At 43.6% G+C, this 15,305-nt stretch overlaps 1 protein-coding gene across 2 annotated transcripts; it reads right to left on the bottom strand.

Moving 5' to 3' along the window:
• Positions 1-3,413: 3,413 nt before the first annotated feature.
• Positions 3,414-9,787, bottom strand: morn4 (MORN repeat containing 4). Of its 2 annotated transcripts, XM_021576434.2 has the most exons (5): positions 9,615-9,787; positions 8,575-8,653; positions 4,608-4,722; positions 4,417-4,526; positions 3,414-4,284 (listed from the first exon to the last, which is right to left on the bottom strand). In XM_021576434.2, exons 2-5 carry the CDS (start codon positions 8,639-8,641, stop codon positions 4,136-4,138), a joined length of 441 nt encoding a protein of 146 aa, XP_021432109.1. In that variant the 5' UTR covers positions 8,642-8,653; positions 9,615-9,787; the 3' UTR covers positions 3,414-4,135. The 2 variants fall into 2 exon arrangements, with proteins under 2 accessions (XP_021432109.1, XP_036812103.1); XM_036956208.1 differs by lacking the exon at positions 8,575-8,653.
• Positions 9,788-15,305: the final 5,518 nt, after the last annotated feature.

Raw genomic sequence — 15,305 nt, forward strand, 5'->3', positions numbered from 1 at the left:
ATTCACATATTGTAGATACGTCTCAGTATAGGACTAGTTCACCAGAGTGATGCCTATTTGATCAATAGCTGATAAATGAAATGCTAGATTCTTTAAATAGTGCAATTCCATTATGATAATCCAGATTAATGTTGTAGGTGAGAACCACTATTTAGTGAATAATAAATTAATCACGTTTTGGGACACTTCCATGTTTTCAAAACAATACATCTGCGAGCAATGTTTGTTCGAGACCTAAAGTGAGACCGATTCAAGACCGGAGTCAAGACCAAGACTGGGGGGCGAGTGCTAACCTGAGAAGCTGCCTGCCAGTGTTATCATGAAGCAGCACTGTTCAATGTCGGTCCAGGAGGGCCGAAACACTTCTGTTTTTCACCCTCTCCTTCTAATAAAGGGACTAATTCAGACCTGGGACACCAGGTGAGTGCAATTAACTACCAGGTAGAAGAAAAACATTTGTACGTGTTTCAGCCCTCCAAGACCGACATTAAATAGCCCTGACATAGATATGTCAAAACAAAAGAGAACAATGTGGCCTGACAGGTTCCCACACACATGCATTAAGACATAGATTAAATGACAAGTAAACAGCTCATTTAACTGCATACTTTCCATTCTACTTGAATAACAATCATACCTGTCGTTATTCTATCGTCATGTTCAGTAACATTAAGCACGCTGCTGACCTGAAAAGGCGTCAGATGGAGTATGGCATTAAGATTGCCAGCAAGCAGTGTTTTCCTGTTCTAAAGTGAGATGCTGTAACTGTGTTGTGTGTTTCATTGCAGAAACATTGTCCTTGTTGTAGTTCTAATAATTTACATTTCAGACACTGTAGGCTTATGGTGACAATTGTTGTTGCTGAAATTTGCTACAGTCCTGACTGACAGACAGAGACCAATCCCAAGGCTGTGTAGAGTCAGTAGCCCCTCCTAGCAGAGCAGACAGGCATTCAGTTTGCCCCATGTCCATCCAAGGTAAGTTCTGGGTGAATTCACACAACCACAGTTCCACACAATGAAAGGCATCCCAGTTTCCCTTCACGTCCCTTGTTGAGGTTATAGACTTCTGCTATGTACAGAATAGCCATAACGGTGGACAGAAAATCACAAAAATGGTGTGTAGTAATAGAGCCATAAACCTGGTGTGGGCACCAAGGTGAAGCTTTGAAGAGTATACCACCTCAGTCACCAGCTTCATCAATAAATGCATCGATGACGTCCACATAGTGACTGCACGTACATTTCCCAACCAGAAGCCATGGATTACAGGCAGCATCCACACCGAGCTAAAGGCTAGAGCTGCTGCTTTCAAGGAGCAGGACACTAATCCAGACGCTTAGAAGAAATCCCGCTATACCCTCAGACGAACCATCAAACAGGCAAAGCGTCAATACAGGACTAAGACTGAATCGTACTACACCGGCTCTGACGCTCGTCGGATGTGGCAGGGCTCAAAAAATATTACGGACTACAAAGGGAAACACAGATGCAAGCTACCCAGTGACGCAAGCCTACCAGAAAAGCTAAATGTATTTTATGCTCGCTTCGAGGCAAGCAACACCGAACCATGCATGAGAGCACCAGCTGTTCTAGATGACTGTGATCACGCTCTCCGTAGCCGATGTGAGTAAGAACTTTAAAAACTGGTCAACATTCACAAAGCCGCTGGCCAGATGAATTACCAGGACGTGTACGCAAAGCATGCGCAAACCAACTGGCAAGTGTCTTCACTGACATTTTCAATCTCTCCCTGACCAAGTCTGTAATAACTACATGTTTTAAGCAGACCACCAAAGCAGACCTCCTTGAGCCCAAGAAAGCGAAGGTAACCTGACTAAACGATTACCGCTCCATAGCACTCACATCAGTAGCCATGAAGTGCTTTGAATGGCTGGTCATGGGTCACATCAACACCATCATGCCGGAAACCCTAGACCCACTCCAATTCACATACCACCCCAACAGATGACGCAATCTCAATCGCACTCCACACTGCCCATTCCCACCAGGACAAAAGGAACAGTTATGTGAGAATGCTGTTCATTGATTACAGCTGTGTTCAACACCATGATGCCCACAGAGCTCATCGCTAAGCTAAGGACCCTGGGACTAAACATGTCCCTCTGCAACTGCATCCTGGACTTCCTGACGGGACGCCCCCAGGTGGTAAGGGTAGGCAACCACATTTCTGATACGCTGATCCTCAACAATGGGGCCCCTCAGGGGTGCATACTTAGTCCCTTCCTCAACACCCATGACTGCCTGACCAAGCACGACTCCAACGCCATCCTTAAGTTTGCTGACGATACAACAGTGGTAGGCCTGATCACCGACAATGATGAGACAGCCTATAGGGAGGAGATGAGACCTGGCAGTGTGGTGCCAGGACATCAACCTCTCCCTCAATGTGAGCAAGACAAAGGAGATGATCCTGGACTATAGGAAAAGAAGGGCCGGACAGGCCCCCATTAACATCGACGGGGTGGAGTGGGTCGAGAGTTTGAAGTTCCTTGGTCTCCACATCACCAACAAACAAATATGGTCCAAACATACCAAGACAGTTAAGAGGGCACGACAACACTTTTTCCCTCTCAGGAGACTGAAAAGATTTGGCATGGGTCCCCAGATCCTCAAAGAGTTCTACAACTGCCCCATCAATAACATCCTTCACCTCCTGGTATGGCAACTGCTCAGCATCTGACCGTAAGGCGCAACAGAGGGTAGTGTGTACGGCCCAGTATATCACTGGGGCCAAGCTTGTACTTGTACTAATGACCTCGACTTAACTATACTGTCGCGCATTGAATCGGTACCGGCACCCCTTGTATGGGGCGGCAGGGTAGGCTAGTGGTTAGAGGGTTGGACTAGTAACCGGAAGGTTGCAAGTTCAAATCCCTGAGCTGACAAGGTACAAATCTGTCATTCTGCCGCTGAACAGGCAATTAACCCACTGTTCCTAGGCCTTCATTGAAAATAAGAATTTGTTCTTAACTGACTTGCCTAGTTAAATAAAGGTAAAATATAGCATTGTTATGACATTTTCTTGTGTTACTTTTAGATTTTATTACTTTAGTTTATTTAGTAAATATTTTCTTAACTATTTATTGAACTGCATTGTTGGTTAAGGGCTTGTAAGTAAGCATTTCACGGTAAGGTCTACACCTGTTGTAGTCGGCGCATGTGACAAATAAAATCTGAAGGCAGAACAGCATTGGTGTAGCAGGAGGACACAGAAAGAGAGAGAGAGACAGAGCGACAGAGCGACAGAGCGACAGAGCGACAGAGCGACAGAGAGACAGAGAGAGACAGAGAGACAGAGAGACAGAGAGAGACAGAGAGAGAGACAGAGAGAGAGACAGAGAGAGAGACAGAGAGAGAGACAGAGAGAGAGACAGAGAGAGAGACAGAGAGAGAGACAGAGAGAGAGAGCGAGAGAGCGAGAGAGAGAGCGAGAGAGAGAGCGAGAGAGAGACAGAGAGCGAGAATGACAGGGTTGGGGTCAATTCTGAATTTAATTCAACCCATGAAATACCAAATTCTATTTCAATTGCCCACACCCCACAGAAAGCAGACTTTGAATTGAAGGAAGTAGACATTGAATTGAAGGAAGTAGACATTGAATTGAAGGAAGTACACATTGAATTCAAATCAATTTAACTGAGACATGAACGTTTCAACCTTTGACATGTATTTTACCAAAAGCATATGCAACTTATTACTACAAAGAAAACCCCATTTAAAATATGAACTTGATTATAACTCAGAGGTAATGTTAGGTTTAACCTACAGTATGTTATACATAGTATTAGTAACTGTACATTGCGCATAGGCCAAGTTATGTGTATAATAAATTATACATTTGAATTTAAATAAAATACATTGAATTAAATTATACTTCCTTTCATTCAAATTCAATTCTTCTTTCTGTGGAGTGTGGCTAATTCAAATTCAAGAATCCCCACAACCCTGGTGCATGACCCTGTTGTCCATCCCTGAGTGCCTGTATGAGGATGTTGTACCCTGGCCATGGTTGAGACCCATTGTTCCACCATTTTGGATCTAAGATGAGTTCAGTTGCTGAACAGCTAGCCACTCCTCATAGTGTCCTGGTGGGGTCTCGGGTGTCTGCAGGGTCATAGAGCCAGACTGCGGGCAGTGGAGGCGGCTCCCTGTGCCTGCAGTACCACCCCCTGGCACTTCTCCCTCTTCTGCAGCTTGTGGTTCTCAAACAGGCCCTCGTTACGCGGCACACCATGGTTCCCATCTGGAAACGTTAGTAACCCTGGAAAACAGACAAGATGGAGGATGAGCTGCTGATTGGAACACAAAAAATAAGAACAGCAAGATTGGGTAGGTGTTGTGTTTCTTTTGCAACTGTTTCTCCTATTAGAGCCTTGTGGTTTGATGAACGTACCATATCCCTCCACACGACCACTCTTGAACTCTCCTTCAAACTTCATCCCATCAAAGCGACTGAAGACCCCAGCACCCTGGAACTTCCCCTGGGTAAACTGACCCTCATACCTAAGGATGAAGAAGAACAAAATATCAAATAAAGAAGATGTACACGCACGCACGCACACACACAGACACACGTACACACACCTGGATCCGTCTGGGAAGAGGAGCACCCCCGAGCCTTGGAACAGTCCATTCTCAAACTGTCCCGCATAGCAGGTTCCATCTGAGAACTTCAGCTGGCCCATTCCATGTCTCCGACCTGAGAAGGGGGGGGACACAGGAAACAACATTTAAGTTATTAAACGCAGAAACAGAAAATACAACAATCTGAGCTGTTACATTCATTTAGAAATGCAGCATTTCTTCCTTCCTTATAATCAAATAATTAAACCTACTGCATGGCCCAATGCTCTTGTAATAGGCTACTTGATGGTTTAATAATCTGTGCTTCTTGGCACGAGTCCTGAATACATGTAATGCTCCGGGTGTCGTGGGTGTGGAGTCAAATGCAGGAGACAGAGAGTTCAATGCTGCGCGTCTTTTAATCGCACCAATGCACCACAGGGTGCTCACAAAAACGTTACGTTCCCAAAACACAGGGAATCAAAATGTACAATGGGAAACAATCCCGACCGGACACTAACACGTGCCTATACCACAGAGCCGAAGGTTTACATAGAAATAATCCCGCACAACAACCAGGCGGGCCGGCTGTCTAATAAAGACAAACTAATTAAACATTCACAGGTGCTACCACTCAACATACAAGGAGGGGAAGGAAAAACAATCAGTGGCAGCTAATAGGCCGGTGACGACGACCGCCGAGCGCCACCTGCCCGGGAAAGGGAAACACCCTCGGTCGGACTCGTGACAATACACACCATTTTGAACTGTAATCTTCCTTCCCTCTATCAACTAGAGGTTTAGTATATTAGGATACCATCTGTCTACTGTCTCCTTAAAGTGATCTAATCCAGCAGGTTTAGTATATTAGGATACCATCTGTCTACTGTCTCCTTAAAGTGATCTAATCCAGCAGGTTTAGTATATTAGGATACCATCTGTCTACTGTCTCCTTAAAGTGATCTAATCCAGCAGGTTTAGTATATTAGGATACCATCTGTCTACTTTCTCCTTAAAGTGATCTAATCCAGCAGGTTTAGTATATTAGGATACCATCTGTCTACTGTCTCCTTAAAGTGATCTAATCCAGCAGGTTTAGTATATTAGGATACCATCTGTCTACTGTCTCCTTAAAGTGATCTAATCCAGCAGGTTTAGTATATTAGGATACCATCTGTCTACTTTCTCCTTAAAGTGATCTAATCCAGCAGGTTTAGTATATTAGGATACCATCTGTCTACTTTCTCCTTAAAGTGATCTAATCCAGCAGGTTTAGTATATTAGGATACCATCTGTCTACTGTCTCCTTAAAGTGATCTAATCCAGCAGGTTTAGTATATTAGGATACCATCTGTCTACTTTCTCCTTAAAGTGATCTAATCCAGCAGGTTTAGTATATTAGGATACCATCTGTCTACTTTCTCCTTAAAGTGATCTAATCCAGCAGGTTTAGTATATTAGGATACCATCTGTCTACTGTCTCCTTAAAGTGATCTAATCCAGCAGGTTTAGTATATTAGGATACCATCTGTCTACTGTCTCCTTAAAGTGATCTAATCCAGCAGGTTTAGTATATTAGGATACCATCTGTCTACTTTCTCCTTAAAGTGATCTAATCCAGCAGGTTTAGTATATTAGGATACCATCTGTCTACTTTCTCCTTAAAGTGATCTAATCCAGCAGGTTTAGTATATTAGGATACCATCTGTCTACTGTCTCCTTAAAGTGATCTAATCCAGCAGGTTTAGTATATTAGGATACCATCTGTCTACTGTCTCCTTAAAGTGATCTAATCCAGCAGGTTTAGTATATTAGGATACCATCTGTCTACTGTCTCCTTAAAGTGATCTAATCCAGCAGGTTTAGTATATTAGGATACCATCAGTCTACTGGCTCCTTAAAGTGATCTAATCCAGCAGGTTTCTAACAGGGATTCCTAATTCAGAATCTGTCTGTGAATGTTGTGTGTCTGCTGCCTGTATGATCCAATACAATATGTATGTGGCTGTTCTCTCCAGATTTTTTACATTTTACTAGGCATATAACCCTAAGAATGTGTACTTAGCCAATCATCTACAGGTCGGATACAAGAAGGTTAGGATAGTTATTCTACATTTTACAGTAAACATTACGGTATATAAACTGCAATCCTGCTCTCTTGACCTTATTTGACCTTGGATTGGACTTCTATGCTCATTAAAACCGTAGGAACTGTTCATAACACGGCTGTGTTGTTTGAGGGAGCTGACATTTTAAACAAAGAGTATGTTTTAACGATCTCTAGTTTTGAAATATTCTCGTGCATATTATAGTTCCTCCTGGCAGATGTGTTTGGCTGTTCCGCTGCTTCAACTTTGTCTCTTCAACAGGGGTTGAGTCTGAGCTTTCTAGTGTGTGTTTCCAAAAGCAGTCCAAGGTCTATTCCTGATGTGGCGGCAGGTAACCTAGTGGTTAGAGTGTTGGACTAGTAACCGAAAGGTTGCTAGATCGAATCCCCGAGCTGACAAGGTAAAAATCTGTCGTTCTGTCCCTGAACAAGGCATTTAACCCACTGTTCCTAGGCTGTCACTGAAAATAAGAATTTGTTCTTAACTGACTTGTTAAATAAAGGTAAAACGAAAAAGCTACGGGAGGTCAGCCTTGACGTCATGGGTTAAAGGTTAGTTAGGATTTGGCTTAATAGACTACGACTGTGTGTGTGTAGTCAGAATAATAAGATCAAACACTTTTAGAAATGGGGAGACACATGTTTGTCACATATGTTTCTATGTTTAAAAACCTAGTCTGGTGCCTTACAGAAAGAACAAAGGACAGGAGGAAGACAAAGGGTTGTTAAGTTCACAGTATTCCCCCAACCCCCATCCTCTCACTGGTATTCATCCTGCCCAGATTACCCCTAATTACTGACAGCACCAACTACTGACTAACACAATAAATACGCACAGTTAAGACACAGAAAAACAGACACGGGATACTGTTAGTTAAGACACAGAGAAACAGACACGGGATACGGTTAGTTAAGACACAGAGAAACAGACACGGGATACGGTTAGTTAAGACACAGAGAAACAGACACGGGATACTGTTAGTTAAGACACAGAGAAACAGACACGGGATACTGTTAGTTAAGACACAGAGAAACAGACACGGGATACTGTTAGTTAAGACACAGAGAAACAGACACGGGATACGGTTAGTTAAGACACAGAGAAACAGACACGGGATACGGTTAGTTAAGACACAGAGAAACAGACACGGGATACTGTTAGTTAAGACACAGAGAAACAGACACGGGATACTGTTAGTTAAGACACAGAGAAACAGACACAGGATACTGTTAGTTAAGACACAGAGAAACAGACACGGGATACTGTTAGTTAAGACACAGAGAAACAGACACGGGATACTGTTAGTTAAGACACAGAGAAACAGACACGGGATACTGTTAGTTAAGACACAGAGAAACAGACACAGGATACGGTTAGTTAAGACACAGAGAAACAGACACAGGATACGGTTAGTTAAGACACAGAGAAACAGACACAGGATACGGTTAGTTAAGACACAGAGAAACAGAGCCACGAGAGACGGTTAGCTAAAATATTATGGAGTCAGAGACGCCGGGGGACTGCCTAGATAGGCTAGCTGCTGGTAATGAGGCTGTAAGGATGTTATATCCGACAGCTCTGTGGATGAATTATCTGGCTGATACTACCCCCTGAAGATATTACGCTCAGATTATTCAGCCTATGAATTGAGTACCCTCTGGACTTCAGTGTGAAGGCTTCGTAGTAATATTAGAGCACAACGCGGATTAGAGAATCACCAGACTCTCATATATACATGAAGGCCTGCATAACAGTATAGAGCATGATGCACTGACGCTTTGGTGCCATATTGATCAGCCACTGTATGTGCCTACTGTACAGTATAATGATGTCAAATGAAGTGAACTTGATAGAGAAGGTTAATAGAGGAGATGTCTTGCCTTCTTTCCACTCCCCATGGTACTCCTCCCCCGTGGTGTAGGTGAACGACCCTCTCGTCAGAGTCATGGCTCCTCCGCTCTGCACACACGCACACACACACACTGTCTTAACGTAACCCTGACATTAGTGTGACCTCAGATGTACAGTATGTTAAAGTCAAGGGGAGAGAGGGCTGGGGAGAGGAGGGGAGGGAGGGACAGTGAGATTAAGGGATGGGGAGAGATTGAAGGATGGGCAAAGGAGGCTGGGGAAAGACAAATGGAGAGATGTGAGACAAATGGATAGGCTGAGGTCGAGGATGGGCAGAAGACAAGGATGGGGAGAGAGAGAGAAGGGACGAGGTAGGCGTGGGGGCAGAGGACAGGTGCTGAGTCCAGAGGCACAGCAGGAAAGACAAAAGATCAATAGCTCTTCAGAGACTGTACTATCAAGTGAAGTGTGCACACTTGAGGTGGGCTACCTATGGACCGTGCATCACAAAAATCTAAAGCAGGGGCCTCTACTGGACTCTGAATGGTTTTTACACACACACAAAGGAAAAGGGGAATATGTGTAAGAAAAATGATTGGCAAAGCTTCCCTTCATTTTCAATAATTTCTTATCAACTAGCAGCAGGAATATAACCTAATCAGTCAGAGAACTTGATAAGGTAGGCTATTCGCTGCCACATTGGCAAGTGAGACAAACGCTGCCAATGATGTAATTCAAGTATGAACCCGTTGACACTGGATGAGTAATAAATTATTCAAAGACTCGTCTATATGTAAATCAGGCTACAGTGACACCGCTCTCCCAATGCAGCTATATTCTCACCTGTAAAACACCTAGTTGAGCAATCCTAGGTGATCACACGTCTGCCTTCATACATGTTGTCAACATTCTTATTATTATTTCGCCGGTGTATCGTCTATCATGTCTGTATATTACAGTAGCTACTGTAGCTACTGTAGCTACAGTAATTGAGCCAATTTGGACAAATCCTGAACTGCATTCTATTGACAGTGTACATTGCCCACAATCAAATAACCAAACGGCTTACCTGTGCGCTACCTTCTCTGTCTCTGGAGCATTGGAATCCACCTTTACGACATTAGCGAGTTGATTTGACGATTAGAGAGCAGAAGCACATATCGACTAGTGGACATTATAAGCCTGCCGCTATAAGCTTCAGTGTTCCTGACGCGGACCGTATGGCATCACTGCGCGCTCACATAGCCGTGCTGTTTCATTGCAGGGTTTAGGCTGCCGCTCATTTAAACCCTGTTCTGATTGGTTTGATGTGTTACAGCAGTGGTTCCCAGACTGTGGGGCACGCCCCCTGGGGTGGGGGGCAGAGGGGGGGGCAGAGGGGTCGGCCGGGGGGCGCGAGTGGTCGGTGGGGGGGCGCGGGTTCCATATACACACCGTGCCTTCTGAAAGTATTCAGACCCCTTGACTTTTTCCACATTTTATTACCTTACAGCCTTGTTCTAAAATGGATGAAATAAAAACAAATCCTCAGCAATCTACACACAATACCATACCCATAATGACAAAGCGAAAACAGTTTTTAGATTTTTTTTTGTAAATGTTAAAAAATAAATAAAAATTAAATACCTTATTTACATGAGTATTCAGACCCTTGGCTATGAGACTCGAAATTGAGCTCAGGTGCAACCTGTTTCCCCTGATCATCCTTCAGATGTTTCTACAACTTGATTGGAATCCACCTGTGGTAAATTAAATGGATTCCTTTCCCTGATTTGGAAAGGAACCCACCTGTCTATTTAAGGTCGCACGGTTGACAGTTCATGCCAGAGCAAAAACCAAGCCATGAGGTCAAAGGAATTGTCCATAGAGGCAGGATTGTGTCGAGGCACAGATCTGGGGAAGGGTACAAAACATTTCTTCAGCATTAAAGTTCCCCAATAACACAGTGGCCTACATCATTCTTAAATGGAAGAAGTTTGGAACCACCAAGAATCTTCCGAGAGCTGGCCGCCCGGCAAAACTGAGCAATCGGTGGAGATGGGCCTTGGTAAGGGAGGTGACCAAGAACACAAGGGTCACTCTGACAGAGCTCCAGAGTTCCTCTGAGGAGATTGGAGAACCTTCCAGAAGGACAACCATCTTTGCAGCATGCCACCAATCAGGCCTTTATGGTAGAGCGGCCAGATGGAAGCCACTATTCAGTCAAAGGCAGGCAAGACTCTCAGGCCGTGAGAAACAAGATACTCTGATCTGATGAAACCAAGATTAAACTCTTTGGCCTGAATGCCAAACGTCACATCTGGAGGAGACATGGCACCCCCTACAGTGAAGCATGGTGGTGGCAGCATCATGCCTTGGTGATGTTTTCAGTGGCAGAGACTGGGAGACTAGTCAGGATTGAGGCAAAGATTAACAGAGCAATGTACAGAGAGATCCTTGATGAAAACCTGCTCCAGAACGCTCAGGACTTCAGTGTGGTGCGAACAGGACAATGACCCTAAGCACACAGCCAACACAATGCATGAGTGGCTTCGGGACAAGTCTTCGGGAATGTCCTTGAGTGGCCCAGCCAGAGTCCGGACTTGAACATCTCTGAAGAGACCTGAAAATGGCTGTGCAGCAACACTCCCCAACCAACCTGACAGAGCTTGAGAGAATCTGCAGAGAAGAATGGGAGAAAATCCCCAAATGAAGATGTGCCAAGCTTGTAGTATCATACCCAAGAAGACTCAAGGCTATAATCGCTGCCTAAGATAATACAACAAAGTACTGAGTAATACTTACAGTATGTAAATGTGATATTTACTTTCGTCATTTAAAAAAAAAAATGCAAAAATGTCAAAAATCTGTTTCTGCTTTGTCATTATGGAGTATTAAAAAATGTAATCTGTTTAGAAGAATGCTGAAACATAACAAATGTGGGAAAAGTCAAAGGGTCAGAATACTTTCTATTTCAGCCACACAAGTTGCTGACAGGTGTATAAAATCGGAACAACTGAGTGCTGAAGCGTGTAGTGCATAAAAATAGTCTGCAATCCATTGCAACAATATTCCAAAATGCCTCTGGAAGCAACGAGAACAGTTAGCCTGGAGCTTCATGAAATGGGTTTCCATGGCCGAGCAGCCGCCCACAAGCCTAAGATCCCGATGAACAATTCCAAGCGTCAGGTGGAGTGGAGTAAAGCTCGCTGCTTTTGAATTCTGGAGCAGTGGAAACAAGTTCTCTGGAGTGATAAATCACGCTTCACCATCTGGAAGTCCGATGAACTAATCTGGGTTTGGTGAATGCCTGGAGAACGGTACTTGCCCCAATGCATAGTGCCAACTGTAAAGTTTGGTGGATGAGGAATGATGGTCTGGGGCTGTTTTTCATGGCTTGGGCTAGGCGTTTGTGGCAATAGTTTGGGGAAGGCCCTTGCCTGTGTCAGCATGACAATTCCCGTGCACAAAGCTAGGTCCATATGCAGAAATGGTTTGACGAGATCGGTGTGGAAGAACTTGACTGGCCTTCACAGAGCCCTGAAATAAACAACATCGAACACCTTAGGGATGAATTGGAACGCCGACTGCAAGCCAGGCCTTATCGCCCAACATCAGTGCCGACCTCACTAATGCTCTTGGGGCTGAATGGATGCAAGTCCCCCCAGCAATTTTAAAATATCTAGTGGAAAGCCTTCCCAGAGTGTGGAGGCTGTTATAGCAGCAAAGGGGGGACCAACTCCATATTAATGGCCATGATTTTGGAATGAGATTTTCAACACGCAGTTGTCCACATACTTTTGGTCATGTAGTGTACAAGATAAATATATGCACTACCGTTCAAAAGTTTGGGGTCACTTAGAAATGTTCTTATTTTGAAAGAAAAGCACATTTTTTGTCCATTAAAATAACGTTACTGGCAGCTTCATTAAATAGTACCCGCCAAAACACCATTCTCAATGTCAACAGTGAAGATGCTGGCCTTCTAGGCAGATTTGAAAAGAAAATGCAGTATCTCAGACTGGCCAATAAAAATAAAAGATTAAGATGGGCAAAAGAACACAGACACTGAACAGAAGAACTCTGCCTAGAAGGCCAGCATCCCGGAGTCGCCTCTTCACTGTTGTTGTTGAGACTGGTGTTTTGTGGGTACTATTTAATGAAGTTGCCAGTTGAAGACTTGTTAGGTATCTGTTTCTCAAACTAGACACGGTAATGTACTTGTCCTCTTAATCAGTTGTGCACCGGGGCCTCCCACTTCTCTTTCTATTCTGGTTAGGGCCAGTTTGCACTGTTCTGTGAAAGGAGTAGTACACAGCGTTATACGAGATCTTCAGTTTCTTGGCAATTTCTCGCATGGAATAGCCTTAATTTCTCAGAACAATAATAAACTGACGAGTTTCAGAAAAAAGTTATTTGTTTCTGGCCATTTTGAGCCTGTAATCGAACCCACTAATAGTGACATTCCAGATACTCAACTAGTCTAAAGAAGGCCAGTTTTATTGCTTTTTTATCAGAACAACAGTTTTCAACTGTGCTAACATAATTGCAAAAGGGTTTTCTAAGGATCAATTAGCCTTTTAAAATGATTAACTTGGATTAGCTAACACAACGTGTCATTGGAACACAGGAGTGATGGTTGCTGATAATGGGCCTCTGTAGATATTCCATAAAAAATCTGCCATTTCCAGCTACAATAGTAATTTACAACATTAACAATGTCTACACTGTATTTCTGATCAATGTGATGTTATTTTAATGGACAAATATTTTGCTTTTTTCAAAAACAAGGACATTTCTAAGTGACCCCAAACTTTTGAACGGTAGTGTATATTTTTAAGGAACTCAGTCCAGCTTTCAGTTAACTCTTGAAAGTTGTAATACTAGAATGCCCAAGGTGCAATTTTGAAATTGGGTAGTGCATCATCAGTTTTCCTTAGTCATTGCAAACCTTAGAGAGCTATTTAGAACTTGTCAGAAATGTCAGGTAACATTTTTTTGTTACCTGACATTCATTTTGTTGTAGTGTTTGTGTCACTCACACTTTAGATATGGACAAATGTATAGAATTATAGATTTGGCATGGGTCCTGAGATCCTCAAAAGGTTCTACAGCTGCAACATCGAGAGCATCCTGACCGGTTGCATCACTGCCTGGTACGGCAATTGCTCGGCCTCCGACCGCAAGGCACTTCAGAGGGTAGTGCGTACGGCCCAGTACATCACTGGGGCAAAGCTGCCTGCCATCCAGGACCTCTACACCAGGCGGTGTCAGAGGAAGGCCCTGAAAATTGTGGAAGACCCCAGCTACCCCAGTCATAGACTGTTCTCTCTACTACCGCATGGCAAGCATTGCTGGAGTGCCAAGTCTAGGACAAAAAGACTTCTCAACAGTTTTTACCCCCAAGCCATAAGACTCCTGAACAGGTAACCAAATGGTTACCCGGTCTATTTGCATTGTGTGCCCCCCCAAACCCTCTTTTACGCTGCTGCTACTCTCTGTTTATCTTATATGCATAGGCACTTTAACCATACCCACATGTACATACTACCTCAATAAGCCTGACTAACCGGTGTCTGTATATAGCCATGCTACTCTTATTTTCACATGTCTTTTTACTGTTGTTTTATTTCTTTCCTCACCTACACACACACACACACACACACACACACACACACACACACACACACACACACACACACACACAGACACACACACATACTTTTTTTTCTCCGCACTATTGGTTAGAGCCTGTAAGTAAGCATTTCACTGTTGTATTCGGTGCACAACAAATACACTTTGATTTGATTTGAATTGAATTGCAAGAAAATTTGCTTCAAAACTGCTAAAATGTCTCTCCGCCAACAAGAGCGGTGTGAACAGTTTGTGCCATGAACAATGCTTTTTCCCATAGATATAGATGTGGTGCGCACGCAGGGTGGGAGGGTGGGGGGCGGAATGTTCCCCAATGCAATAAGGGGGCCCAGAGTGAAACAGTTTGGGAACCGCTGTGTTACAGCACTCTGGCAGACATGGTTCAATGGGGCAGTGAATTAATGCTGCATTTTAAAGGTCCTATTTCAATGACTAGCTCAAATATGTAGAGGCACAATATTTTTGAATAATGAATTAGCCTAATTAGCCTAATTGAATAGGCAAAAATGTATAGCAGTCGTTAACTATTTTAATGGTTTTAATGGTGTTCTAATTGACAGGCCTTACAATAGTACAGTTATTGCATTTTAAAACATACATTTGTTAACTTGTATTTGTAAAAAAAAATACAAAATAAATGCATGTTTTTTTCAAAAGGCAAAGGCTACTTATTATTTTGTAGTCCACGGCTAAATGATATCTTAGAAAGCAAAGTAAGGCTTTAGTGGTTAGAGCGTTGGGCCAGTAACCGGAAGGTTGCTGGATTGAATCCCCGAGCTGACAAGGTAAAAATCTGTCATGCTGCCCCTGAGCAAGGCAGTTAACCCACTACACCCCGGGCCCCGAAGATGTGGTTGTCAATTATGGCAGCCCCCCACACCTTTCGGATTCAGAGGGGTTGGGTTAAATGCGGAAGACACATTTCAGTTGAATGCATTCAGTTGGAGAACAGACTAGGTATCCCAATTTTCATTTATATTCGAGATAAAAAAAATAATTAATGTTAATATCTGACGCTTCCGTGCGGCGTAGCGGTCTAAGGCACCTCAGACCCTGGTTCGATTCCAGGCGGTATCACAACCGGGTTAGGGTTAGGGTTTGGCCAGGGTAGGCCATCATTGTAAAT

This window comes from Oncorhynchus mykiss, chromosome 20, assembly GCF_013265735.2.
Source record: "Oncorhynchus mykiss isolate Arlee chromosome 20, USDA_OmykA_1.1, whole genome shotgun sequence".
Taxonomy (NCBI): Eukaryota; Metazoa; Chordata; class Actinopteri; order Salmoniformes; family Salmonidae; genus Oncorhynchus; species Oncorhynchus mykiss.

Bases quoted from the DNA above. Each gene is read 5' to 3' on its own strand.
- morn4 (XM_021576434.2), bottom strand. From the start codon at position 8,641: ATGACTCTGACGAGAGGGTCGTTCACCTACACCACGGGGGAGGAGTAC. The intron at 4,723-8,574 runs GCAAGACATCTC...CCCCCTTCTCAG, and splicing joins CCATGGGGAGTGGAAAGAAG to GTCGGAGACATGGAATGGGC. The intron at 4,285-4,416 runs GTACGTTCATCA...TCTGTTTTCCAG, and splicing joins TGGTCGTGTGGAGGGATATG to GGTTACTAACGTTTCCAGAT.